The sequence below is a fragment of the Argopecten irradians genome, chromosome 1 (genome assembly GCF_041381155.1).
Source record: "Argopecten irradians isolate NY chromosome 1, Ai_NY, whole genome shotgun sequence".
In the NCBI taxonomy this organism is placed as follows: domain Eukaryota; kingdom Metazoa; phylum Mollusca; class Bivalvia; order Pectinida; family Pectinidae; genus Argopecten; species Argopecten irradians.
Genome location: NC_091134.1, coordinates 55,655,339 through 55,682,939, shown reverse-complemented (window position 1 = coordinate 55,682,939; position 27,601 = coordinate 55,655,339). Strand labels below are relative to the sequence as shown.

The following is a 27,601-nucleotide window of genomic DNA, read 5'->3' as shown; positions in this document are numbered from 1 at the left end:
AGTGATTTAGCACGTACCCCTCTCATTTGTTTGGGTACGTTTATTCCGGAAGTAGATACCAAACAACCAGGGCCATATCCCATTACCATACATTGGGGATGTCACTGGTGGGATGTCAGACCCCTTAACCTCTCAGTCATCATGGTCCAGTGGTGTGGTGTTACTGGTGGAATGTCAGACACCATAACCTCTCAGCCATCATAGCCCAGTGGTGGGTTGTTACTGGTGGAATGTCAGACACCTTAACCTCTCAGCCATCATAGCCCAGTAGTGGGATGTTACTGGTGGAATGTCAGACACCTTAACCTCTCAGCCACCACAGTCCAGTGGTGGGATGTCACTGGTGGAATGTCAGACACCTTAACCTCTCAGCCACCATAGCCCAGTGGTTGAGTATTACTGATGGAATGTCAAACACCTTAACCTCTCAGCCATCATAGCCCAGTGGTATGGTGTAACTGGTGGAATGTCAGACACCTTAACCTCTCAGCCACCACAGCCCAGTGGTTGGGTATTACTGGTGGAATGTCAAACACCTTAACCTCTCAGCCATCATAGCCCAGTGGTATGGTGTTACTGGTGGAATGTCAGACACCTTAACCTCTTAGACACCACAGCCCAGTGGTTGGGTGTTACTGGTGGAATATCAGACACCTTAACCTCTAAGCCACCACAGCCCAGTGGTATGGTGTCACTGGTGGAATGACAGACACCTTAACCTCTCAGCCACCACTGCCCAGTGGTGAGATGTTACTGGTGGAATGTCAGACATCTTAACCTCTCAGCCACCACAGCCCAGTGCTGGGATGTTACTGGTGGAATGTCAGACACCTTAACCTCTCAGCCATCATAGCCCAGTAGTGGGATGTTACTGGTGGAATGTCAGACATCTTAACCTCTCAGCCATCATAATCCAGTGGTGGGTTGTTACTGGTGGAATGTTAGACACCTTAACCTCTCAGCCACCACAGCCCAGTGGTTGGGTATTACTGGTGGAAAGTCAAACATCTTAACCTCTCAGATACATAGCCCAGTAGTTGGATGTTACTGGTGGAATATCAGACACCTTAACCTCTCAGCCACCACTGCCCAGTGGTGAGATGTTACTGGTGGAAAGTCAAACATCTTAACCTCTCAGCCATCATAATCCAGTGGTGGGTTGTTACTGGTGGAATATCAGACACCTTAACCTCTCAGACACAACAGCCAAGTGCTGGGATGTTACTGGTGGAATGTCAGACACCTTAACATCTCTGCCACCACAGCCAAGTGCTGGGATGTTACTGGTGGAATGTCAGACACCTTAACCTCTCAGCCACCACTGCCCAGTGGTGAGATGTTACTGGTGGAATGTCAGACACCTTAACCTCTCAGACACCACAGCCAAGTGCTGGGATGTTACTGGTGGAATGTCAGACACCTTAACCTCTCAGCCATCATAGCCCAGTAGTGGGATGTTACTGGTGGAATGTCAGACACCTTAACCTCTCAGACATCATAGCCCAGTGGTGGGTTGTTACTGGTGGAATGTCAGACTTCTTAACCTCTAAGCCACCACAGCCCAGTGGTAGGATGTCACTGGTGGAATGTCAGACACCTTAACCTCTCAGTTTGTTCTGCAGTTTCAGTAATCTTCTTATTTTGTTTAATAGAAAAAATATATCACGTACATGCATCAGGGATGGAAGTTTTTCGACATGCAAAAATTAAATTACCATTTCAAAAACAAATACATGCATTCACTTATATATGTGTAGTGAATAACGTGAACAACCCAAAACAAATTCCATTTAAAACCATGCAAAAATGAAGAATGATTTAATTTTGAGCAAATCAGTTTTGTAATCGAATTAACAAACTTTGCTCTCTGTCACAAAGGCTTCATTGTTACTTAATCCAAGACAAAGAAAGACGATTCTGGATTTGTCAGGTTAATGCGAGGCCAGACAGATTGAAAAGGTTTATTAGACCGGTTACAGTAGCTAATTTATCAACACTTCACATACCATCTAAATACAGATCATCTTCTTCCTCCTCTATATTTGGCTTTGTCATTTTGTTGATTTCACCAGCATCTTTTTTATTGGTCCGAGTCTTACTGCCGTTTTGTCTAGCCTCATTCTGAGACAGATCCTCAATCATTCCAACCACGGTTTTACGTAGGTCTGGTTTAGCCTTGATGGTTGACGATACAGTCGGTAGCCGGATATCCATCCTACCCCCTTTAGGAGAGGTCACCTGTAGAAGGAGATTGATCTAAAAATGTCTGAAACAACAGGTTCCAATACATGTGGCATTCAAGTCTACACAATAAATGTATGGTGTTTCTGCCTTTTAATAAATGCTCATTTCATGATAGGTTACTTATTAAGCCTTTGAAAGCTTTTATTTTTACATGACTTAAATTTGAATTTTTTTTTTGTAACATAACTGAAAACTTTCATAACCGAGTTCATAATTAACCAGATATTTTGGTTTAAAAGTGTGAGAAAAAAGTGTCAATTTTGAATTATTGTTGGCATTAGCAATTAAGTATGTCAATTTGTATTTTTGAAATTTAAATCTATTGCCCTCTGAACTCCAGCAGTCTTTATGTTCCTGAGACCACATCAAAGACACTTTAAAAGCCCATCTTTCATTGGTCAATATCAAATAATGTTCTGGACGCTTGCAAATCACATGGGATTATGACAATGCGACTGCACATCGAGTGGTTGTAATTTTACTTTAGAAGGAAAACAATAGGGACAACAAGATAATAAATGCCATACTACCTTCTTTCATTAAATCATTTACACTACAATTCAGAGAAACATTTAAATAATTTGTTAGAAACCTAAGGTCATTTCGATAATTCTATGAATTACAATAATATTAAAAGCTTTAAATTTTTAAGGGTATCTTTTGAATCAAATCAATACAGAAAGCGTGCAAAGGAAATGAAAGTTATAAACGATAAACAGGATCTTTAAACAGAAGCCTATTAATGTAACTGATAAGTTTTAATCCAGCTGATAACTCGTTAATTTGTTTAACAAGAAATTGAGAAATTGCACCTGAATTGTTATTTGGCATGATAAGGTATTACGGAGTGGGTGGGAGTAAAGTTTTATCAGAAGTGTTTCCCGGTACGACTCTTTAAAACACACAATCTAACAGCATTACCCAATTTAAGAACAAACATTTCAGTAAATATCTAAAATCTGTCAAGCTAATATTGGATCACATTCATTTTAGGCCAAAAAACATCATATTATCAGCTGTAGATTTGCATCCCTAATCACATTTCGTCAACATGGAAACAACTTCGATTAACTGCTTCATCATTTTCATTTCAATTGAGTCAATACAAGAAAAAAGGATCATCAGACAGAAAAGTCTAAAATAAAGATTTTATTGACTTTTAAAAGGAAACATAATATCACACCAGCTATTAAAACTATCAGGCGTGATAGGAATGGAATTATATTTATATGGAAGAAATCAAATACTAATATTTTCTCTGTTGCTGATAAACATCTAATAAAGGGTGCCAAGCAGATACAGTGTTCTGAGCTCAAAACACAACAATTCTCTGACAGACCAACGTAAAAGCCATGTAGCCTAATTGCGTGCCTTCACATTACGACCAGATCCGTTTTGGTCGGGCACACCTGGTCAGTAAAGCTTTCATGTACATTGTATATAGGAAATACACAGGATGGAGGTAATGGTACAAAACGGACAGCTGACTGTACAGGTATCTTTATTGACATTCTCATCAGTATGGTCAGCTTAATGTAGGCTAAAAAATTACTTTTCCATTATCGAAAATATCAAATTTTTAGACTTAAGATAAATCTTTTAGATGAAATACTCAAATGGACAATAATTCCTCAAAAGACTATTGTTTCATACATTCTTTATTTCTATAAAATGGTGATTGATTTTTTTTTCTTTTTTCAGAACAAATTTCTGACAAGACATGGAAAATCAAACGCAGTGATGATTGGGACCTTATTTTTTACAGATGTCTGTAACTGTGAGGAAACCTTAGGTTTGACAGAAAACATTCTTACATATATCATCATCATTATCTCTTTTAGTCTTCTCTTTATTCATGAATTTAGTAGAAAAGACAGTCATGAAGCAGATTTTCCGTATATATCTGAAAAATTATACTGCAATCAAAAAATTTCAGACTAGCAAACCAAAGTACATCCCAATAACCCCCAAAGGATAAAAGATTTCTAATACAATTCACATCTACATACTGCTACAGTACTACTCTGTGCAGTTTCAAAACAATATTTTGAAAAATTTCTCCAATGTCAGCCCTATTTCTAGTCACCTACTTCAAGGAATAGGTAACGCATTTAAACACACAACAATACATTTCTTTCGTTTTTCAAAGCCAACTTCTACAATTAAAGGGACAATTCACTCAGGCTAATTCTTTTACATAACCAAGAAGCGAAATATGGCATAAATGTATTGTTCTACATTTCTTATGAAACATATAACATAAAATATTGACAAATTCCACGTCATTGTTTAGTATTTTAATCTATACCGTTGTAATTATAAATCGTTGATCAATACGATTCAGCAGGTAAAATATGTTCGCTGTATCTATACCCGAGCCAACGTCACGCACGTTTAACAAATGAACTGCATAACCACTGAGGAGGTGATAAAATAATTTTTTTTAGACGAACCAATTCACCTAATAAGGTAAACACACTATTCTCAGGGCGATTTGAGCAGTTCTAGACAAAAGTAGCATTACTCTACGAGCAAGGGACAGGGTTCGGCATACAAGAAGTTCGACCACAATGTGTAATGGCGGACAGCGAGCGAGTTTGAACACTCCACACGCATTTCACCACCATGGGCTTTTCTGGCATATTACAGTAAAACCAACTGATCTAATTTCCATAAGAACTGGGTTTTTTCCCGATATATGTACAAATTTTAATGTTCTTTTAGCCTGAATTGTCCCTTTAAAGTAACAGAATCACAGTAAAACTAAAAAATGTTCATAATGAAAATGCTTACAACAACTTCATGGTTATAATGTAGTGATTTCATCAAGGTTCTTGTCAGATGTCTGTTTACATTTGTGTATATATAACTAACTGTGCTTATAACGAAGTGATTTCATTGATCCCCAGAGGTGTGTTATCACCAAGTTTTACTATAATAACTTCATAACTACTAAACATCTTCAACTTGAACTTCTTTATGTAGCTATGTTCCCAGATTTATTACTTTTCATGTTTTACTAAAAAAGTAAGAAGGTATTATTTCTTCCAACAGCAATATTAAATCAAATTGACCTAGAAACCAAATATATACCTTTTCATTGAGAGCATAGAGTTTGGTGGTGATGTCGCGGCCAAGCATAGTGTTGATGACATTGGCAAGGTATGGTTCTTTGATCAACAAGTACTCTAGGCCCTGACGTGGCCAGAATATATATCGACAGGTGGTTACAGCAAAAATGGACACCTGTAATAAGCACATCAAATATTACCTACATTTTGGAAATGTAATCTGCTAATGGACATGGCCAAAAACTACTATATTCTTGAAAAAGGCAATATTCCACATGTCTGTTTTTGTTTTGGACAGATAAGGAAACAGCTGAATACTTTAATTCCATAAATTCAATTTAATGGGGTTTATTATTTTAAACTATGGTGAGTTAATATGAAACTCTTGTTTCCCTAATATTTTTTATCTCTTGCAAATTCAGACTTAAACTCAAGTAAAAAAGAGGTGAATCAACATCATTTTCTTACCCAATACCTTTTGTCCTGTATCAATTCTCAATTCAACTCCTCTAGAACACTTGACTCAAACTAAGGTGAGTTAATATTTAAAGTTTCACAAACCCGATACCTATCCTTCCCTGTTTAACACCCGACTCAGGTGAGTTAATTTTAAAAGTTTTACTTACCTGATACTTTTCATCACCAGTAACACCCGACTCAAACTCAGGAGAATCAATAAACTCCATCTCCTGTATCTGATGAAGTAAATTGTGATGATGATACACATTCATTCTGGAAAAAAATTAGTGACCAAAAAATGTTATAAATTTGATTCACAGGAAGCTAAATTTCCTACACATATATCAATTCTTTTGAAAACAAGAATGAAACACTTTTGTAAAATATATGAACTTATTTACCTAAAACATTGACCTGTAGTTAATAGGTATATCAAAATATATTAACTGGGTGTGATATATATTAAAAATCATATCAAACTGCAGTTTGAATATTGCAAAGCCATGGTTTCCTTATTGTTGAATTAGGCTTTGATCTATTTGGGATATAAGTGAAGTGCTTACATTGGGAGTATTGTGAAATATCAATCAGTTTTTCTTCATAAAGATTTACAGATTGACCACAATTACAAAACACAAAGCTGTTGTATTAAATTGATAAGGATCTAGCAATAGTGAACTTGACAATGGTAGACTCATGCTATGGACACAATCCAAAGTCAATTGCTGGAACAAAGTATGTAAATATGGTAATAAGTCATTATAATTTTGATTAACCTATGTCACACGAAAATTGTGTAGGCAAAAGACAACTGCTAATTAAAACAGACCACAACCGACAATTTATCTGATTTAATTGATCAGATTTTCAAGCTGTATAAACTATAATTGCAAAATGCCCACACAAGCTAAAGATAAAGTTGGATGTGGCATTCATGCTGGGATGAAGAGCTATTAAGTTTGTTAAAATGAACGACCTTGACCTTATTTCAAGGTCGAAGGAAGAACAACAGAATAAACTAGAACACTGACACGTCAGAAAGGGCCCCGCTATGTGTCTGACGTGCTTAAGTGGAAAAGTAGTATTTTGACAACGAATTCTTCCGTGTTAGCTATATGTTGCTAATAAATAATTAATGTCAACATTAATTGGGAAACCGATGATGGTACATTATTATAATTCTTTGGAAAAAGTCTTCCAAGTATTTAACTTGAATCCTGATTCCAAGCTAACATTACATTAAGAGCATACAATTAACTCAAATAAATTTGACCTTGACCTTTGACTTAGTAACCTTGGCCCATGACCTTACCTTTGGACAGTCAACTCCTTGTTTAATTCTGAACAACTTTGCATCATAATGTTATAACAAAATGTTTATCAGTTAAGAGCAACAACATTGTGATTTTTTTAAATGTTAAAATCCAAGATGGCCGATTTTTTAATTTAATTTCAGCCTGAAAAATTACCAAGCAGATCTAGGATGGATGGGGAATCATCATGTAAAATATGGGGAAAATACTCCACTCCCTTCCATCATTAATGTGCAAAAGAAAAAAAAACGGACAGACGGACGGACGGACAGACAGACGGACAACCTGATTAATAGGGCACCCGCATCTCGATGCGGGGCCCTAATAAGCCTTAATAAAAAATTGTATATGTGTAGCACAATTTGACATGGTAGACCATCCACAATACTGTCAGGTTGTGCAATTGGGAGAAAAATGTCCATTTAAAATTTGTAAGGCCCCTGATTTAAACCCAGATCATGATTACCTGGCCATTACAATTTTTCTGCTAACTTTCCCTTATCCAGTTGACTTTCCAAAGTTAACCCCTAGCTGTTGTTTCTAGCATTTGGTACACTTTCAGGTAACACCCATACTTTAAATGTAAATAGCTGTGCTTTATAGATACCGTCAAAAAATCTTGTAGTAGCTAGAACATCTATCTAGATTTCTAAATAGTCTCTACTATAAGAAGTAGTAATCTGCAGCTAGCTGTTATAATATTGGTATCCTTTGAACAGCTATACGTTACTTTCAAAGTTTGCCAAGATTCTGAGGCATAAGGAAAGTCTGATTGAGAAAAATCATTGAACATTGGCATGGATCTTGCAACTATTGAAACTTTATTTGGCAAAAATGAACAACAGTCAATGTGAGTCAGACAAGTTTGAGTCAGAAAAATATCTTTCTCTGTTGATTTCAGAGTGTTTAATGAAGGAATTTTATAGTCTAAATTTTAAAGTCGCATAAAAATTTGTCACTTAATTTGACATTTTTCAAACCAATTTATCAAACTGAACACATGGATATATAATTATGAGCATTACTTTTGACATAAGTAGGCCTGTACAGATTATATTTATCAGTCTTGATTATTAGAAATCTGTCACGTCAGGCAGGCTGATGCTAGTTATACCTGGACATGATTACCAAACTACTTGTACAATATAATTTATATCCGAGTCAATCATATGCTTCACTAGCCAATCATTAACGACTCCATCAAAGCAGGTTTCCGTGTCGCTAGGACACTTGATCACGACACAGATAGGTCTATACTGTAATCTGTGCATGATATTAGGTCTGTGATTCTAGTAAAATCTCGGGTAACGAGAGGATTACCGTCCTCAACCACATTGAGATTATCTCCATCAATTTAACATTAAAAAACACATGAAGTAATCCCAAACAGGTTAACATGTTTTTGAAGCATGTGATATGGCAAATCGATCAATAAAAAGTTGTGTACCAGGTATTAACCTGTGGGGTAAACACAGCAATTTTTGATTCACTGTCTGAGCATTTAGAAGGACAATGAATTAACAGGAATAAGGTCAAATTTCTTGCTAAATAAAGCATTGTGGGACTGTTGATGGCCTTGTGGGACTGTTGGTGGTCTTTTAGCATACAAAATGTCACTTAAAATGTTGTACAGATGATGTCACAAGTCTAGAGAATCTCCCAAATCACAAAGCCATTGAAGACATGCAGCTCTAAAACAGCACAAAAATCCTTAAATGATCATAAAGCTGTTGTTGATGATCTGTTGGTTGAATCTAAACACTGATCAAATGGAGGATAGCATACACATGTGAAATAGGAATGTCAGCCCATTTATATTTACAAAGGCAAATCTAAACACTGATCAAATGGAGGATAGCATACACATGTGAAATAGGAATGTCAGCCCATTTATATTTACAAAGGCAAAACTACACCAATCAAATGGAGGATAGCATACACATGTGAAATAGGAATGTTAGCCCATTTATATTTACAAAGGCAAAACTACACTGATCAAATGGAGGATAGCATACACATGTGAAATAGGAATGTCAGCCCATTTATATTTACAAAGGCAAAACTACACCGATCAAATGGAGGATAGCATACACATGTGAAATAGGAATGTTAGCCCATTTATATTTACAAAGGCAAAACTACACCAATCAAATGGAGGATAGCATACACATGTGAAATAGGAATGTTAGCCCATTTATATTTACAAAGGCAAAACTACACTGATCAAATGGAGGATAGCATACACATGTGAAATAGGAATGTCAGCCCATTTATATTTACAAAGGCAAAACTACACTGAAAACTACACAATGGAGGATAGCATACACATGTGAAATAGGAATGTCAGCCCATTTATATTTACAAAGGCAAAACTACACCAATCAAATGGAGGATAGCATACACATGTGAAATAGGAATGTCAGCCCATTTATATTTACAAAGGCAAAACTACACCAATCAAATGGAGGATAGCATACACATGTGAAATAGGAATGTCAGCCCATTTATATTTACAAAGGCAAATCTAAACACTGATCAAATGGAGGATAGCATACACATGTGAAATAGGAATGTCAGCCCATTTATATTTACAAAGGCAAATCTAAACACTGATCAAATGGAGGATAGCATACACATGTGAAATAGGAATGTCAGCCCATTTATATTTACAAAGGCAAAACTACACCAATCAAATGGAGGATAGCATACACATGTGAAATAGGAATGTCAGCCCATTTATATTTACAAAGGCAAATCTAAACACTGATCCAATCAAATGGAGGATAGCATTTATACACATGGAAATAGGAATGTACAGCCCATTTATATTTACAAAGGCAAAACTAAACACTGAATCAAATGGAGGATAGCATACACATGTGAAATAGGAATGTCAGCCCATTTATATTTACAAAGGCAAAAACTACACCAATCAAATGGAGGATAGCATACACATGTGAAATAGGAATGTCAGCCCATTTATATTTACAAAGCAAAACTACACAATTGGAGGATAGCCATATATTTACAAAGGCAAAACTACACCAAATCAAAATGGAGGATAGCATACACATGTGAAATAGGAATGTCAGCCCATTTATATTTACAAAGGCAAAACTACACCAATCAAATGGGAGGAATCAAATGATCATTAGCATACTAGTGGCTGAATATCACCCTGTAACGATGAATAATTTCAAAATTTGATAAATTAAAACGTTTTAATTGTTTTCCTTTCCGATAATATGAAGCCATGTGGGTATCCTTTTCGATTCGATTCTGTCGGTCAAATTTTGTAACTATAAATTTCAAATGGTGACAATGTGTAAACATTGTTGAAATGATGACTTTGACCTCAAATGATTCCTCATGTCCCACATTTGTATTAGGAGTATATCAATATATGTTTCAGAAATGTGAAGCTGTCTGGAAGCAATGTATTCAATACCATAAAAGAACAAAAAATGTATTACTTCTGTTGAACTAATTGGTTCTATAATTTGCATGTAACCTCTGGTTATTTATGGATTGCTTATGGTTTAAATTGTTAAATTAAAAAATAATATATATAATAATCAAAAGACAGTAATTTCTTCAATTAAAATGTTATTAAAAATAGAGTGACAGAGAGTTCTTACCACACACAATTAACAAAAATAATTTTGACAATGACAACTACAGCACTGTTATTAAGACTTCAAGCATACATCATCTCATTACACATACAGCTAAAGGCTTCTCTAATTAACCTAGTATATGGATAAGTGGCACCAAAAGGTTGCTATACTCTTAGGAGATTGCTACCAGGAATTTTTAACATTTCCAAATGTGGCATCTTTCTTCTGAATCTTTCTATAAGAGCTTAAGAATAATTTCATGATCAGGAAAGCTCTAATCTTAATTACTTTCTCAACTTTTAACTTTTAAATGTAACAGTTTATCACTAATACAGCATCATGGATAGTTACCAAAATAGAAAGATTAGGAACAGTTGCCGTGACAACCGGGGTATTAGATTGAAATTGTGTTAATGAGAGCATCTGGCTTCCATTAAAATATAGCCCTAAATTAAAAATAGTTTCTTGCAGCATTTAAATGTGTAATGCTTGATAATTGAAACTGTTTTTTGAAAAGTCATTGTCAAAATTTTTCTAATGAGCACTATGAGCACAATTTTATTTAGAAGCAACATCTATCAATTTTTTGTCCGCTTTTATATTATCTGAATTGTTCTTATGAAAATAGATGAATGAAAATAATATGGTTCATTGAAAAAAAAATATTCTTTTTTAATTGGACTGCATTAATTCAGAGATTTCTAATAAGACCAGAAAAGTGTTAATCAGGATTCCTGGAAAGACCTACGACAAATAGAACTGCCTTAGATTCCTATGAGTACAGTTCATGACAGACTCACCAAGCTCTATAAAATACCTCCAGGTACCTTTAAAATATAATCACTGAACACACAAAGACAGTCACCCTTTAACAAAGTAATCATAGACATGGCTGACAAACAGATGGGCTTCACTACACGTTATTTGTCCAACATTTTATCACAGAGCTGTCCCAGACCAATTAACATCCCTGAGAATGGGCATTACCTATACACTTCTGTGTGCTACAACACATATTTATATAGTGGAGACCCCAGGGACCAATGAACTAACAACTCCATAATAGCACTCTCTCATGCCACAATCACGTTCCTACTGATCATAAAGACCAAAACAATTTCATAACCAGGGCAACCTTTCATGATTACATAGTCCTTTATAACGTTCTATTACAAATGAATTATTTTATAAATGGGTTAATATTTTTGTTATATGTTGTTGTAAACCACATAGCAGATTCTATGCATTGCAGTTTTATATATTACATAAAAAGGGAAAGTTCCTTTGCCTACCACAATGATATTAAATAAGTATAAAATTACACGACCCCTCCTAAAAAACCTTTCTCCCACCCCATCCCTCCACATCCCTTTCTATAACCACAACTTTCCCTTTCCATCCATACCATCCCGTTTCCCAAATCTTTCCCCCTCCCGCCATCCCATCCCTTTCCCACCCCTCATCCTGCATGGTTGATTGTATACATGGCTTTCTCTCACATGAAAAAAAAATATGTTAGCAGCCCCAGGTGTTTTGCCCTGGAAAACAATCTCAACAGAGGTGTTTTTCAATTTGTGTTTAATTCTAACACGCAGATTCATCCTGACATGGCAGAGACATTATGTTGCTTGAGTGATTCTTCTTAAGACAGGACCACAGTTACTGACCACACATGTTTTCAAATATATCAATCCCAAAATTGAACTCTTGACAAGTAAAAAATGAAGATACAACTGAATAGGCCTTAAATATACAATAATTCAACTGTCTAAACAAAACAATAGAGTTTATGCCATATAGGCTGCAACATCAGGTTTATCTTTGAATGATCGTGACTTGGAAAACACTTTGAATGCTTTTAAAATTTTATAATATGTAAAAATAATTGAGGTATAGAGTCATCCTATCAGCTAATTCCTCTGAAAACTTGTAACAGATACTGTTGACCTCTGACCCGAGTGTGTTCTTTGGAAAAACTATAAATTCTTCATAACTAGATTGTACAGTGCTCAAAAAATTAACATACCACCTAAACAAAATATCTTGGATTTGTTTCTGTTTATAATATATATATTTCAACTTTGGCTTTGATTTCAAGAACAGTCCCCTAAGATTAGCATATTGCCTTGATTGTTTCATTTGCTGCATTAGAATAATTTGTGAAATTCATCAAGATTTATTCAGTAGTTTAGAATTTAGCCATAGATAAGATATTTTTAGAAGATTAAGAAGAAAAGAGCAAACAGAAAACTTAGAATGATCCCTAGCAATATGCTACCCGAAGGAAAGACAATCCTAGACAAATTTATCTTCAGCCTCAGCCATTTGCCTTTATACTCTGTGCACAGCTAGCTAATAAGTTGAATTCGGATCTAAAATGTACTACTCAGTGCAGACCAGACGTAATTTGTTTTACTGCAGTATTCCAGCCCATTGCTTTCACTCTCACCTCTTTACTTGTTTATATTTCTTACTGATATAAAGCCAAACTACTTGAAAACTGTTGCTGAAATTCAATTCCAATATGTCTACCGAAAGTGGAGAAAAGGCAAGAAAAACATTAATTCAGATAACTTTAACATCTTGGTAAACACATGAAACAGAATATCAATCAGAAACACAAACAAACTACGACCATTTAATCCCACTTCCCTAAAATAGCTCGCTCCCACACCCGTTTTCTACAGTTTTCTTTCGTTTTCAATCAGAAATCCTTCGACAGAATAAATGAATGATATTCTGTGTAGACCATCCCCATGGTCCCACATTAATCACTATTTTTTTTATTTGTCATGATACATGTGTTGATAATCATGTAACATTGGCCTATCTGTGTACAAGTACATGTTTACCTCGAGGCTTTCGAGTTAATTCCCATTCATTATGTACTCCCACTATTTTCCTTGTTTTTGTACAGCTATAAATGACACCTCCACGCAAGATTTCTATTTTCCACAAGTCACAGTTTCTAATCATAAATCTATGAAATGCTGTCCTTTTTCCAACCTACTCACAAACTTGGATTACCAAATATAAACCTATCATCCCTGTAATATAACAACCACAAGGGTTTTCTATTAGAATTAATCTGTAATTGGAAACCTAGCCCCCAGAGTAGAATGGCTGAAAGAACCATTAGTGACATTAGAGAATTCGGGTATCAACTATAACATCCTCACTTTAGACAATATTGATGGCTGCAGTTAATCTTCTACATACCAAATACACATCCAAACTACCATCAAGACGGCTAATCTTAGACAAGGAAAAATTAGTCAAGTGTCTCAGCACTATACTAACTTCCTGTTGAGGCTTGTCTAACGAAGTACATGTATATAATATATCTTAAGATAATATGTTTATAGGACACTTAGAATGTATACTAAAATATGTGATCTTTTCATAACATTAGCCAGTATGTGATGCTGACTAATGAAGATAAATACTGTTTTACATAAGAAAGGTAATCACTTCCTAAAAGGTTCAGACTAACAACACAAAGTCAAACCATCTCTCTACAAAGACCACCTGCTTAATAAGACCACTTTTTCAGAGTCCAAAATGTAATTTCTATAAAATTTTATCTTTTTATGAAGCTATAGACCATATTTGCTTAGTCCTTTGGGTGGTCAGACAGGTTTGACATTATACACTATCTACAGGATCTGATAGCACTACAACGTTCACTTGCCCTCTCTAGATTATCATAGTGTAGTGGTGTTTTATGTCTTACATGAAAATACCAAACAATTAAGCATGTGTATTAGTATTTACAATTGAATTATGGTACATAATATTTCCAGTAAAATATGATTATGTAATGATGAAGATGATACTTCTTCCCGAGTTGATGGCCAATCGTTCCCAATTTGCAGTAATATTGCTGCTGCTTTACTTCAGGTTATGTTCAATGCACTGCAATGTGCAAGCTCGGCATGAAATCAGCAGTACATAAATCTTGTAACCTAGCATAGAACTGAGGTGTGGTAGAATACAGCACATTCCTACAATAAAATCCACAGGTCTTTTATGAAGTGAATGATATTTTCTCAAATGTTTTATGTTAGTATTTCATGTTCTTCACATTTTTCTCTTGAAAAATGACACACACAAAATCACTACAGATTTATCTCCATTATTTGGCTTCATCCGTATCTTATCATATTTGGAGTTGTTACCCTTGTTAACATAAATGACAACTCTCATTCTAAATTTGAATTAACAACAATACAGGTAACGTAACATCCAAACATGACAGTAAATTTTTTGTAACCTATATCTTCAAATGGAGTGGGTCAGTTTGGCCTATTCATAGAAATCACCCTAGCAATCAACCTCTGAATCTACACCGAGGAAATGCCAGATACATAGAGATTGAACAGTGTTTTGATTGCGCTAAAGGTGGTATGAAGGCCATGGGATACAGACATATTCTACATGTAGCGCTATTGTGGTATGAAGGCAATGGGATACAGACATACTCAATGTAGCGCGTAACGCGCTACATGTAGAATGTGTCTGTATCCCATTGTGTTCATACAACCTTTAACGAAATCAAAGCACTGTTCAATCTTTATATTTACATAAATAAGTCAAATTTAAAACGGTGATGGTTGCTAAGTTGGGTCACTACGGTAGTCAGGATGACCAAAGATATAGTTCCGATTGCTGAATGTTTTAGTTGCAGTTTGAATTGAAATATAACAATGACACCTTTAAATTATTTTTGAATTATGTTCTTTTTTAATTTGATAATATATCAATACTGTCCATTTCGAATAAAAATTGAGATAACCAAGGCGGAACGACTACCAGTATGTATCTTTGTCAGGGTAGTGATGTTGATGATTTTATAATGCGAACTTTCAGTTTTCTTTCACTACATTGTGTTTGTCCTTTCCATGGTACAATCAGTCCTGAACTATTCCATACTTAATAAACATGTATGCATAATTAGGAATGCTACATAGACTATGCTTACATGGCATTACACATATTGAACTTTAAAAAAAAGCTTTGTATGTTTTTATTGTAACAGTCACTTTTAGTTGTTCCCTTTGGTGGTTTAAACAGTCACTTTTAGTTGTTCCCTTTGGTGGTTTAAACAGTCACTTTTAGTTGTTCCCTTTTGTGGTTTAAACAGTCACTTTAGTTGTTCCCTTTGGTGGTTTAAACAGTCACTTTTAGTTGTTCCCTTTGGTGGTTTAAACAGTCACTTTTAGTCGTTCCCTTTGGTGGTTTAAACAGTCACTTTTAGTTGTTCCCTTTGGTGGTTTAAACAGTCACCTTTAGTCGTTCCCTTTGGTGGTTTAAACAGTCACTTTTAGTTGTTCCCTTTGGTGGTTTAAACAGTCACTTTTAGTTGTTCCCTTTGGTGGTTTAAACAGTCACTTTTAGTCGTTCCTTTTGGTGGTTTAAACAGTCACTTTTAGTTGTTCCCTTTGGTGGTTTAAACAGTCACTTCTAGTTGTTCCCTTTGGTGGTTTAAACAGTCACTTTTAATTGTTCCCTTTGGTGGTTTAAACAGTCACTTTTAGTTGTTCCCTTTGGTGGTTTAAACAGTCACTTTTAGTTGTTCCCTTTGGTGGTTTAAACAGTCACTTTTAGTTGTTTCCTTTGGTGGTTGCTCAATGCAGATTTGAATGTAGTGTACAGGATTACACAAGAGATCCCAGAGGGATCTTGGCGCCCACCCAAAAATGATCTATGTCTGACAATGGAAAGAGGGATCTTTTCCCTGCTTTTCAAACTTTTTTAAACACACTACATATAAAATTTGAGACAGATCGCTATAGTACTTTCTAAGAAATAGTGGTAACAAACTTCAACAATGAAATCTAAGATGGCGGCCAGTTGGCCATCTTGTTTACCGATCAGTCCCGAAAGGCATTATACATCAGTCCTAAAAGGTACTATGCACAACTAGGGTACAAGGGGAACCTATGCATGGAATTTGAAAAAGATCACTTCAGTACTTTCTAAGAAATAGCGATAACAAACTTTAACTATCAAAATCCAAGATGGCCGTCTTGTTTACTGATTGGTCCCAAAATACAATATGCACAACTAGGATGCTAGGGGAACCTGTATATGAAATTCGAGAAAAATCACTTCAGCACTTTTTGAGAAATAGCGGTAACAAACTTAAACTGTCAAAATCCAAGATGGTCTTGTTCACGGATCGCTCCCAAAATGCAATATGCACAAGTAGGCTCCTAGGGGATCATACATACGAAATTTGAGAAAGATCCCTTCAGCACTTTTTGAGAAATACGGCAACAAACTTTAACTATCAAAATCCAAGATGGTCGCCTGTCGGCCATCTTGTTCACCGATTGGTCCCAAAATGCAATATGCACAACTGGGGTCCTAGGGGATCATACATACAAAATTTGAGAAAGATCCCTTCAGTACTTTTTGAGAAATACGGTAACAAACTTCAACTATCAAAATCCAAGATGGCCGCCTGTCAGCCATCTTGTTGACCGATAGACCCAAAATGCAATATGCACAGGGTCCTAGGGGAACCTGCATATGAAATTTGAGACAAATCCCTTCAGCACTTTTTGAGAAATAGAGGTAACAAACTTTAACTATCAAAATCCAAGATGGCCGCCTGTCAGCCATCTTGGTGACCGATCAGTCCCAAAATGCAATATGCACAACTAGGGTCCTAGGGGAACCAACATATGAAATTTGAGAAAGATCCCTTCAGTACTTCCTGAGAAATAGCGGTAACAAGAATTGTTAACGGACGGACAGACGGACAGACGGACGGACAGACGGAAGGACGGACGGACCACGGACCACGGGCGAAAGGCGATTTGAATAGCCCACCATCTAATGATTGTGGGCTAAAAATATGAACACCAAAAAAATTCCAAGATTTACACACAGAAATCATTTCTGTTTTTACCATGAGAATAAACTACATGTACCTACAATTTACCACTTATACAGACTTAGGTTTACTAATCCTACCATTTAAAGATTTAGCTCCGTTTGACCTTCAACAGTAAGACTTCATAAGAAGGATCAGAGCGGTGACAAGAAGCTATTTCCGAAGAATCATGGGAAGCCTTCGGAAGCAACATTTAAGAAGAATAGTAAATTATTTGGAATTGACTACAGATGGCAGGTCATATCTTATGGATCCCATCTCAACAGGTTAATGATAGTTTGGAAGAATGAAGGAGACAAGAATTTGTCTGAATTCGTCAATCTTCAACACATACAAATCTCCTATCTGTAGAAGGATCACCGCAAACATCCATCATGTCTCCTTGATTTCTTCACAATTTATCAAACTCGTCCAAATGAATTTTCTTAAACACATTCAGTTGGTGATTCACTTAACTAATCAATACAGAGTTAAGGTTTTATCAGGACAAGGCAGACGCGATCCCTATCCGTCGTAAAAACTGTTCCATCAATAATTCTTCACCATTCCATCAACTAAGAGACAGCTGTCATATTTTTTTTCCATTGATTGAAGGAAAGTCTTTGGTCACCTCTGCAATCTTAAACAATATCTCATAAGTATTTATGTGGGGGTTCAACTTTAACTCATCAATCTCTCCAAACCAGTTTCTACATAAACAAGTAAATACAGCAAAACAATATCTCTTAGCTTATAGAAGGAAATACAAACAATGTACTACAACCATTGTACATACATTGTAAATATGTACATTTTGTATATATGTATATAATAAAAATAATAACGCCCAACATTCTTTAGCGCTTTCGCAATGTTCTGATGATTCTTCAGAATATATTTTACGGTGTACATCTTTCAAAAGCCATGGTAAATTTTGAGATGGCTTTGGTTGATGTAAAAAGTAAGAATATCTGCAGAATGCTAAAATCTTACCACTAGTATCTGGTAACTTTGAAGTTTTGACCAAATTGTGGACTTTCAACTACTAACTAAAATTTCAAAGTAGCACTGCTATGTATGAGAAATGTCAATCTAAATCGCATATGCAATGTAGATTTACGAAACAAGGGTCCAATATATGGGTCTAAATTTCTCACCTGCTAGTGTTCGCTACAGGATCAAGATGGCAACCATATCTCTTGGAGTTAAATTATTTCATTTCTTATCAAATAAAGCATACTAGATACTTTTACCTTGAATGAAGGTCAATGTCATAAATTTGAACAGGCTTAATAATCAGCCTGTTACAGGCCTATAATATTGGATCAAAGTCTAGTAGTTATGGACAGGAAGTTATTTAACAATTTTGCCATATATGGTTTTGTGACCTTGAATTAATGTTGATGTCATTAATTTGGACAATTGGTAACCCAATAGCATGTCTCTGGGTTATTCAGTCAGACATGCTATAGGCCCAAAACACAATATCAGGTCTCTGAGTTTTTTAGTTATTGCGAAGATGTTTAAATGAAAAGTCGGCAGCAAACAACCAGAAAGATGGACAACGGGTGATATGAAGGCACAATGGATGCCTCAACACAGTGCATACAAGATCACACTTCCTCTACAGACTAGCGAGTTAAAACTTGTGTTGGTGGTTATATAATCTAAAGACAAATTATTTTCATTTTCCATCATACAGTATTTTTTCATTAAACGAGGAATTAAAAAAAAATGTTGAAATATGTAAGATCTTAAACATTAATGCATTTTGCTCATGCAATAAAGCATTTCATTTTAATTTCTTGACATCAAGAGTAGGCATAATTGTGAAATTAATGAAAGACTGAAATAATATTCAACCTAGCATCAAAGGTTCAACCCCGTACAGGTATAATTATAATAAATAAAGTTGTGTAGAGTGACCTGTCTGTGAGATGGAGATGATAATGACCGCAGTCTAGGCCCGCCATGGCCAGCGACAGTTGTATTGACATGACTGCTTGTACACCTTTACAAGGATTTACCAACTCAGCAGAGCTACAACGTCAGAAGAAGATGCTGTATATTGATCTCGTTATCATCGGTCCTGTTAATTGCTGATAAAAGACAATGTAAAACTCATAACATTGGCTGATTCTGAGGGAGACAGGCTGTTATCAGCAGAGTGCAGTATGGTGCAGTCAATGGTTCAATGTAAACCACTCAATGAGCTTCGGTTTGTTCGAACTTTCCATGTCCTTAGCCACATTCAAAGTGAACAGATATGCTGTCTGCAGATATGTTTTTTAATCAAACTTATTCTTTGTCCTTGATCAATTCTGTCCTATGATTGGTAAACATTTGTTCCCACCATCTGACTTGTACAATAACTTTCTGGTTAATTGGTTAATGTTACTTGCAGAGATCGATGCTTGGTAGACATTTGTCTTCTTGCATTATCTGTTGTCTAAATACCACTGTCAGATTTACAATCTACCTTCTTTGTTTCTGGCCAATAGTGCAGCGCCATACTCATACATGTATGCTGTCTTACTTATAATATAACCATGAATTCAACTTATACCGACCTTAATTTGTTGACTGGTACTACTTCTGTGCATTTATTGAGTGAAAGCTTGTCCTAATTGATTCAACAAATCTCCTGTCTTATATACTTATACATCTAGTTTGCACTGAATGTTCATTAACAATGTATGGTGACATTAAAGAACTGTTTGAAAATTGATTTTATCTTAAACTCATTCTATATCCATGATATCTGCTACTTTCAATAATCAAGACAGACATCTACTGATTATTTCAGATTTTTACCTTTTTTACCCACAAACAGTCTGACAGTTATCTTGTATGTGTCATCAAATAATTGTAATTAATGTTTTTGAAATGCTTAGCTCCATTATCTTGTTAGCCTATGTTGCTTAGCAACATCAGATATTAGGCACATCAAATGACCTTTTGTCAATAGGTGGTTGCCTTTTTGTCCTTAAACAACTGATTATACCACTTTTTCACAGAAATACAAAGGAATCACTCTCAACTATGTATGTTTCTGTCCCTACCTGTTGCCTAAGACCCTACACTATAATGCTCTAATTACTTTTTAAAGCTCTTGTTTTTTGCAAAAAAATTCTTCAATTCCATTTTTTTCATTTCAAGAAATCATAGTGACAAGACTGCCAAGTTCTCAAAGGCGAGGGCTATCAATTTTAAACAAAATACTTTGCATAAAAATACCCTGCATATTGTATGCTACATATGTATTCATGCAAAATATTTTGCTCACCAATGAGTGACTATAGAAAGGCCCACAATGATACCATCCTTTACAATACCATTTATATGTCTTCATCAATGTCCATTACCAACCATGGAATGAATGTACTGAAAATATGTAGTATGTAAATCAAGAAAACATTAAGAATCAATTATTTTATGTATATTATTTCTTCACAAACATAAACAAAACAACCATGAAAAGCATATTGTAAACCTACTTTCCTTCACATACAATTTACTGCTATAAACTCTATCTGGGTCAAGATGAATTTGCAAAACTTTATCTCCACAAATTAGAATCTATTCAAGCTATTTTGAAAGGTTTAATTATTTCACTCAAAAGTCTATTATGCAAAAAAAATAATCTCTGTGAACTTGGTTTACATAGAAATCAATACTTCCATAAATTTTAGTAGACCTAGATGGACTGACATAAAAGTCATATGAAGTTCTTGTGCCTGATAGTATAACATTGATCAAAGGTTAAAACTAGGTCACAGTGACCTACTCTGTATACCAGACTCTACCACATCTAAGTGAATCTGTATGCCTATGAAGAAGTGCCTTATAATATAGGATATTGTCTGGACAATTATCTCTGATGTATTAGAATTGGTCGATTATCAGTGACCAGGTAGTTCTATCTATAGAGCACCCAACCAGTCCTTAAAGGTCTTGGGTTCAAACCTCGGTCTGCTTGTTACATTTTCTCCACTTCTGTTACAAATTGACGAGCTTGCCAATTGAAGTTACAGTTAGCAGCCGGTAATATGAACCATTGAATATCTGTGCTTTTGAGACCAAAAATTGGAAAAAGAAGGGAGGAAGTAGTGGTACTGGACTAGGTGGACCTTTGAAGACTGTGTAAAAATATAGGTCAGTGACCTGGTTATATTACCCTTTCACACCACCTTACCTATGTGTCTCCAAATATATGTGTTCCAGTGCCTCCATGCATGAGACAGAGCTTAGACAAGATAACCCACAGAAGGAAAGAAGGACAGACGGACATATTATAAACCCTTAGGTACCTGGGTTATGGCTAGGAACTAATTACTGCACTTCATTTATCACACAACTTTTGTTGTTTATTGTGAACAATAACCTTCAACAAGGAATTAAGAGCAATATGTGGAGACAGACAATGGGAAATTGTAGGTTACAGAGATATAATTATTTCACAGCTTCATTAAACGCAGCACTAATTTATCCCAGCATTGAAATTTAATGAGAGTTTTGGTAACGCAAGGTATCAGATCAGACAGTTAGTGTGCTCGTTAGTGGGAAGACACATTAGGAATGGAATTAATTATAAACTTGAAATTGTAGTCATATAGTCATGATGATTGGAAACGAACAATACGGACATTCAAATAATCATTTGAGTGTCAATAGATATAAAATAAGTGAAGCTATTTGCAATCAACAAATGTTAATTAAATGCCCCATAATATATCACCGTCTCTTAAGGGAAACACATTCATTATTTCACATCATAGTCCATTTCACTTTGGCAACACATTTCCATATTGTCCGATGCAACTTTCCTTGAACACAAGTAACGTTGAGTGTCATACTTGAAAAGAAAAGTCCTACTTCATCAAAGAGTTACTGTTTTGAAAGTTCAGATGTTGAAATGAAGTCCAGAAATTAACTGATCCACGTGAACCTGACGGAGTCTCGCTACAGGTAGACAGACTTGGACCCCCAAACAATGGAGCCCGCACGTGTCCATTCAGTAACTCAGTCTTTTCATTCTCCTCAACAGATTCTGGAAGCCAAATAACAAAACATGTTAAAAACATGTACATTTTTCTTCTTTTTTCAAAGATTTTATTTTCATTTATTTTACTTTTTGTTTTGTGTAGAGTACCTCCTCTCTCTTTGTGGTTTCCTTTTTCTCTACATTTTGATGATATTATATTGATAAGTATCGGAAGCTTGGACAGAATCCTTACTTATGAGATTTCACAGTCATTACACAGTCCAATCAAATGGCTAAAAAATTAGATATAATATCAAACAGCCATCACATGCAACTATACAGCAACAAAATAGGAAAACATCATTTCATGATTGAAAAAATGTTTATTTTTATTTTCTTGCAAGACAGGCATAACAAAAGCATGTACTATGGCATTCAAAACAAATTATGATATTTTGCAGTAAAAACAGTCACAAAATCATCTGTGCATACAATTTTACATGGGCAAACATCTATAAAATGTCCAACACATTACATATAGAATGCAGATTGTTCATGCCAACAGGAGTATCATGTAATGAAATCAAGTCAATACTATCAGGGAGAATTCATCACTAGTTATATCACAGAAGATTTTACGAGAAATATGTCAGAATGAAATCTGGACGTTGTACAAGTGAGGCTTTGTGTAGCTTAATCACACCATCTCCATTGTCTGTTTTGCCTATCCGAGTACATCTAGGTATATTATCGATGTCTTTTATAACCAAAGCTTTATCTTATTCCCCCTTGGCAGCTTTATATTTATCATAGTACACATATAAAGCATGCAATAATACGGTTACAAACTTATCAAACATACAAAGGTATCAGACAATGGTTTTGAAACAACGTACTTCACTATAATATGAAGCAGCCATCTAATCTAACACTGTTGATTGATTGTGAAGGCTATTGCCACTACAATAATATCAACTTATTCACAATGTTTGGATAATTTCAGATGTGCATCCTACCTATTCTGAATTTAACGTACTGTATATGGTTTGCGTCACTTTGAATACTTGAGGTTGGTAACAAAAGCTATGTAAATGATAACCTAACAATACAATCTTCATGGTGTTAGATAAGCTTTTATATAGTGTGATAGGCTACCTAGAAAATGAGATAAGGTAAAGAGAGAATATTGGTACAGAATATTCCATTGAGTCTAGATAAGCTTTTAGGGTAAGAAAGCCCCAATACAGAACAGAGAAACAAATCAAAGTGATTGACTCTTCCACCTCCCTCACAATGATATTAATAAGAATGTCCTAGTTTTGTATGATATTATCAGGATTGTTATGGTCTCCCACGATATTATCAGGACTGTCATGGTCTCCCATGATATTATCAGGATTGTCATGGTCTCCCATGACATAAGAAAAGTCATGTCTCCCATGATATTATAAGAAAAGTCATGTCTTACATGATATTATAAGGAAAGTTATGGTCTCATATGAAATTATCTAGAAAGTTATTGTCATATATGATATTATCAGGAAAGTCATTGTCTCGCATGATATTATAAGAAAAGTCATGTCTTACATGATATTATAAGGAAAGTTATGGTCTCATATGTTCAATTATTCTCTGAACAATGCCTATACATTTCAACAGTCTCCATCTCTATTTGAGAATTCTATTGCTAAGCATACAAAATCCATCTACGTAGTTCGTGTTTACACTTACTGCTTTAATCTTTCTGCAGTTTTCATCCCCAAAGAATCACATTCTATCACTATCATTAAACTCAATACAAATTTTCTTGATATACACCACACTTTGTTTTGACAGATTTTACTCTGTATTTAACTTTCTGCACTTAGATATATCAATATGATTTTCACTTGTTGATTTCCAAACTTTCACAGACATGAATAAAATCAATTTCACACACAGACAGAAGATGTTGTTCTAATTCCTCACACCATGAACATTATAAAATGATTGTGTTAACATTTTAAGTGTTTAGATATCAGATCTATTCTTAGTGATTGTCTGATGCATTTGCCATGTATAGACTATAGGCAGCAATGGTAGAATGTAAGACACCTTAACCACTTCACCATGGCTGTCCTAGACGCATTCATATAGCAACGTGTATGTAGATACAAATGATAACTTGGATAAGCCAAAAACCTTGGATTATACACATTGTTACAAGATAATTTCAGCTTCCAGCATCAGTATAATTGACAAACATATAACTAGCATTAATGCTTGCAAATCCACTTTAACAAATACTTAATCAGGCTAAACACTGAACGACTGTATGGATGATGGTATTATTATGGTCTGGAGGTCCATTTTCATATTAAAGATTGGTTAACATTAAACTATACAAATATACATCATTAATTAATAATGAAATTTATACTTTTCCTAATGTTTGAAATTTTTCTTTGTCTTTTTTATTCTATGACATTTTTTTGTGTTGAATTGATATTTTGTTTTCTGTAATATCTCATTCTGTGTTTATTTTTGCTTCGAAAGCTTCCAAATCTACAAGCATTAAAACTGTGGCTACCCAAACATGATATTCTGATTCCTAGAAAGCTTTCTGAAAATTAATCTTTATATCAATAAATGAAAGCCCATCAAAGTATTAGATTTACTTCACTTAAAAGGAATCTTACACATTCCATTTACAAAGCATGGTGTTTCATGGTGTTTATTACAATGGTTTTACTTTTTCTTGCTATCAGATTTTCTTCCCAAAGTAATGGTATATGTCATATAAATTTTACCATTTTGAAAGAATAATTAATATCCACAGTGAAACATTCTAGAAAGGAAAGAATAGGTGAAAGTCATCCATTTCAACTCCTTATACTCTCACCTATACCAATTGAAACCTTATACCTTATAAGTAAGCGCCCCCACCCCTAAAAGCTCCCCCCCCCCCTTTTATAGGCTTCAATTTCACTTACTTCAAACTAACTGCAGACTGACAATATCAAAACAATGTTAGTTTCCTTACTGATATCTTTAACAAATAGATTTATGGCTTACTTTGAAGAATGACTTTTTGAAAGGCTAGTCCAAATTTGTTTCTACAGAGGATTCCGCTTATTTGAATAAGTCACTTTCCAGAAGAAAATATGCAAATAACCGGAGTATTCAAATAGGCGGAGATGGCATTTTGCACCTCCGTTTGACCCCACACATATGTACATTATATGTGAACAGGCAAATAGATATTGTTTCCTTTACTTGATAAATACGTAAATTATTTACACTTAAAATGAACAACAAGTAATTATTTTCGAAATTGTAAATCGATTTTAATTGTTTGATCACAAAAAATATTCCAATATTAGATTCTTGTTTACGTTAGATCGACACGTGAATCTTTGAGAAACAGCTAAACGATCGATATCAAATGCAATAACTATACAGGATTGAATTAGTGTCTGCAATTCGAACCTAAATAATAAACAATTTTACGTACATTTGCTTGGAAAAATGAACTTACGATCGTGATTAAATTTCAAAGTGCCGATCAACTAGGCCTAGCAGTGTTGTTTTGACACATGTGTATGAATTTGAAAATGGCGACAGGTGAATAAAGCCATGCGTTCACTGTTTTGAGAATTCTTCCTGTATTGTTGATCAAAACGGCGAATAGCTTGATAACATTTCAGAAATTAATTCATATTCAAGTAGCAAGAAAACAACGTAGCAAGTATCTTTTGTATCCTACATACGAAACTTGCGGTAGTCATTGCAAGCCGACTTTGCATGCTTTTATGTCTCGCTCAAGGAGATGCTTGATATGTACATGTCTGTCATAGTCAACAAGACTCTGGTTGAACTAGACTACTTATGAATGGCGATTGTTGTAAAGAAGCATAGTATCTCCAACCGATTGCGAACTAAGGTATGTTACGTTAATAAATAAACATATTTGAAAGTGCAAATGCTTTAATTAGATGTTTGAGTCAGTGATTATACTAAAGTAATGATCTATCGCTGCTGATGTAAATCGTAACAGCGTCGAATACCTTTGCAGATTCATGCATAAAATAACAAGCCATATGATAACGTTAATTTATCACCATGATGATTTCTAGTAAAATCGAAGTATCTTGAAACATATATCGGCGAATTTCAATAAAAATATATAGCAAAATTGAAAAATATTCGATTTTTATTTTTAGAATTTCACAAATATTTTATTCAAATAACCGGAGGTCACGTAAAAGTCTATTCAAATACACGGAGTTGAAAAACAAAGATAAAGAAGGAAAAAATCGGGACCGCAGAATTTTATGCAAATAACCGAAATATTCAAATAATCGTTATTCGATTATGTGGAGTCCTCTGTATTAAGCGCCCCTTATTTGCTTAAATTGTTCAAGTACCCTGGGCGCTAATTGGATCAAATAGAGTATACGATACCATATATTCTATGCCATATAACAATCAAAAGGCGATCTTAAAGACCAAGATAATTGTTGCAAATATCAAACAGTTCATAGTTATGAAATCCATTTAAACCATCTTCAATAAAGTTTATGCAATAAACTTTTAAAAAAAAAATAAAAAACTTCAAAACGTTTTTTATGGAAATTAAGATAAATGAATTATCTGGCCAAATTTGGTTACATTCCATGCAGAACTGTATGACTAGTAGCAATTTAAAGGAAATGTTGACGGAAGGACAGAGGACGGATGATGGCCGACAGACGTCGCACCATGACATAAGCTCACCGTTCCTCATTCTAAATACACCTATACATCTACTTAATTTTCCAATCAATACGCCTGTCATAAATTGTGTGTCAAAGCATAGTCTAAATAAATCATGAAACGAAAGCACAACGTTCAACACAAATAGTTCTTCTTGCCCACATTTAAATTTGTATACTGTATATTTTCCAGTATCTCAAAAACAATGACATTGATTTGGTATGGAAAAGTTCAAGTGTTCCACGAAACAATCTTTCTTCGGAATGATTTACGTAGTTTTAAAATTGCTGACATAACAA

The 27,601-nt window shown here is 34.9% G+C and overlaps 2 protein-coding genes across 3 annotated transcripts in view; both read right to left on the bottom strand.

Moving 5' to 3' along the window:
• Positions 1–6,051, bottom strand: part of LOC138334358 (popeye domain-containing 2-like) — a 45,165-nt gene extending 39,114 nt beyond the window's left edge. For both annotated transcript variants that reach the window (XM_069283031.1, XM_069283021.1), the window contains exons 1-3: positions 5,942–6,051; positions 5,338–5,490; positions 2,007–2,238 (exon numbers count right to left, since the gene is read on the bottom strand). In XM_069283031.1, the coding sequence (XP_069139132.1) occupies positions 2,007–2,238; positions 5,338–5,490; positions 5,942–6,046 (490 nt within the window). In that variant the 5' untranslated portion in view covers positions 6,047–6,051. The remainder of the gene's footprint in view (positions 1–2,006; positions 2,239–5,337; positions 5,491–5,941) is intronic.
• Positions 6,052–21,025: 14,974 nt separating this feature from the next.
• Positions 21,026–27,601, bottom strand: part of LOC138334349 (popeye domain-containing protein 3-like) — a 40,407-nt gene continuing 33,831 nt past the window's right edge. Inside the window, exon 8 of the mRNA XM_069283013.1 lies at positions 21,026–22,634. Within this exon, the coding sequence (XP_069139114.1) occupies positions 22,456–22,634 (179 nt within the window). The 3' untranslated portion in view covers positions 21,026–22,455. The remainder of the gene's footprint in view (positions 22,635–27,601) is intronic.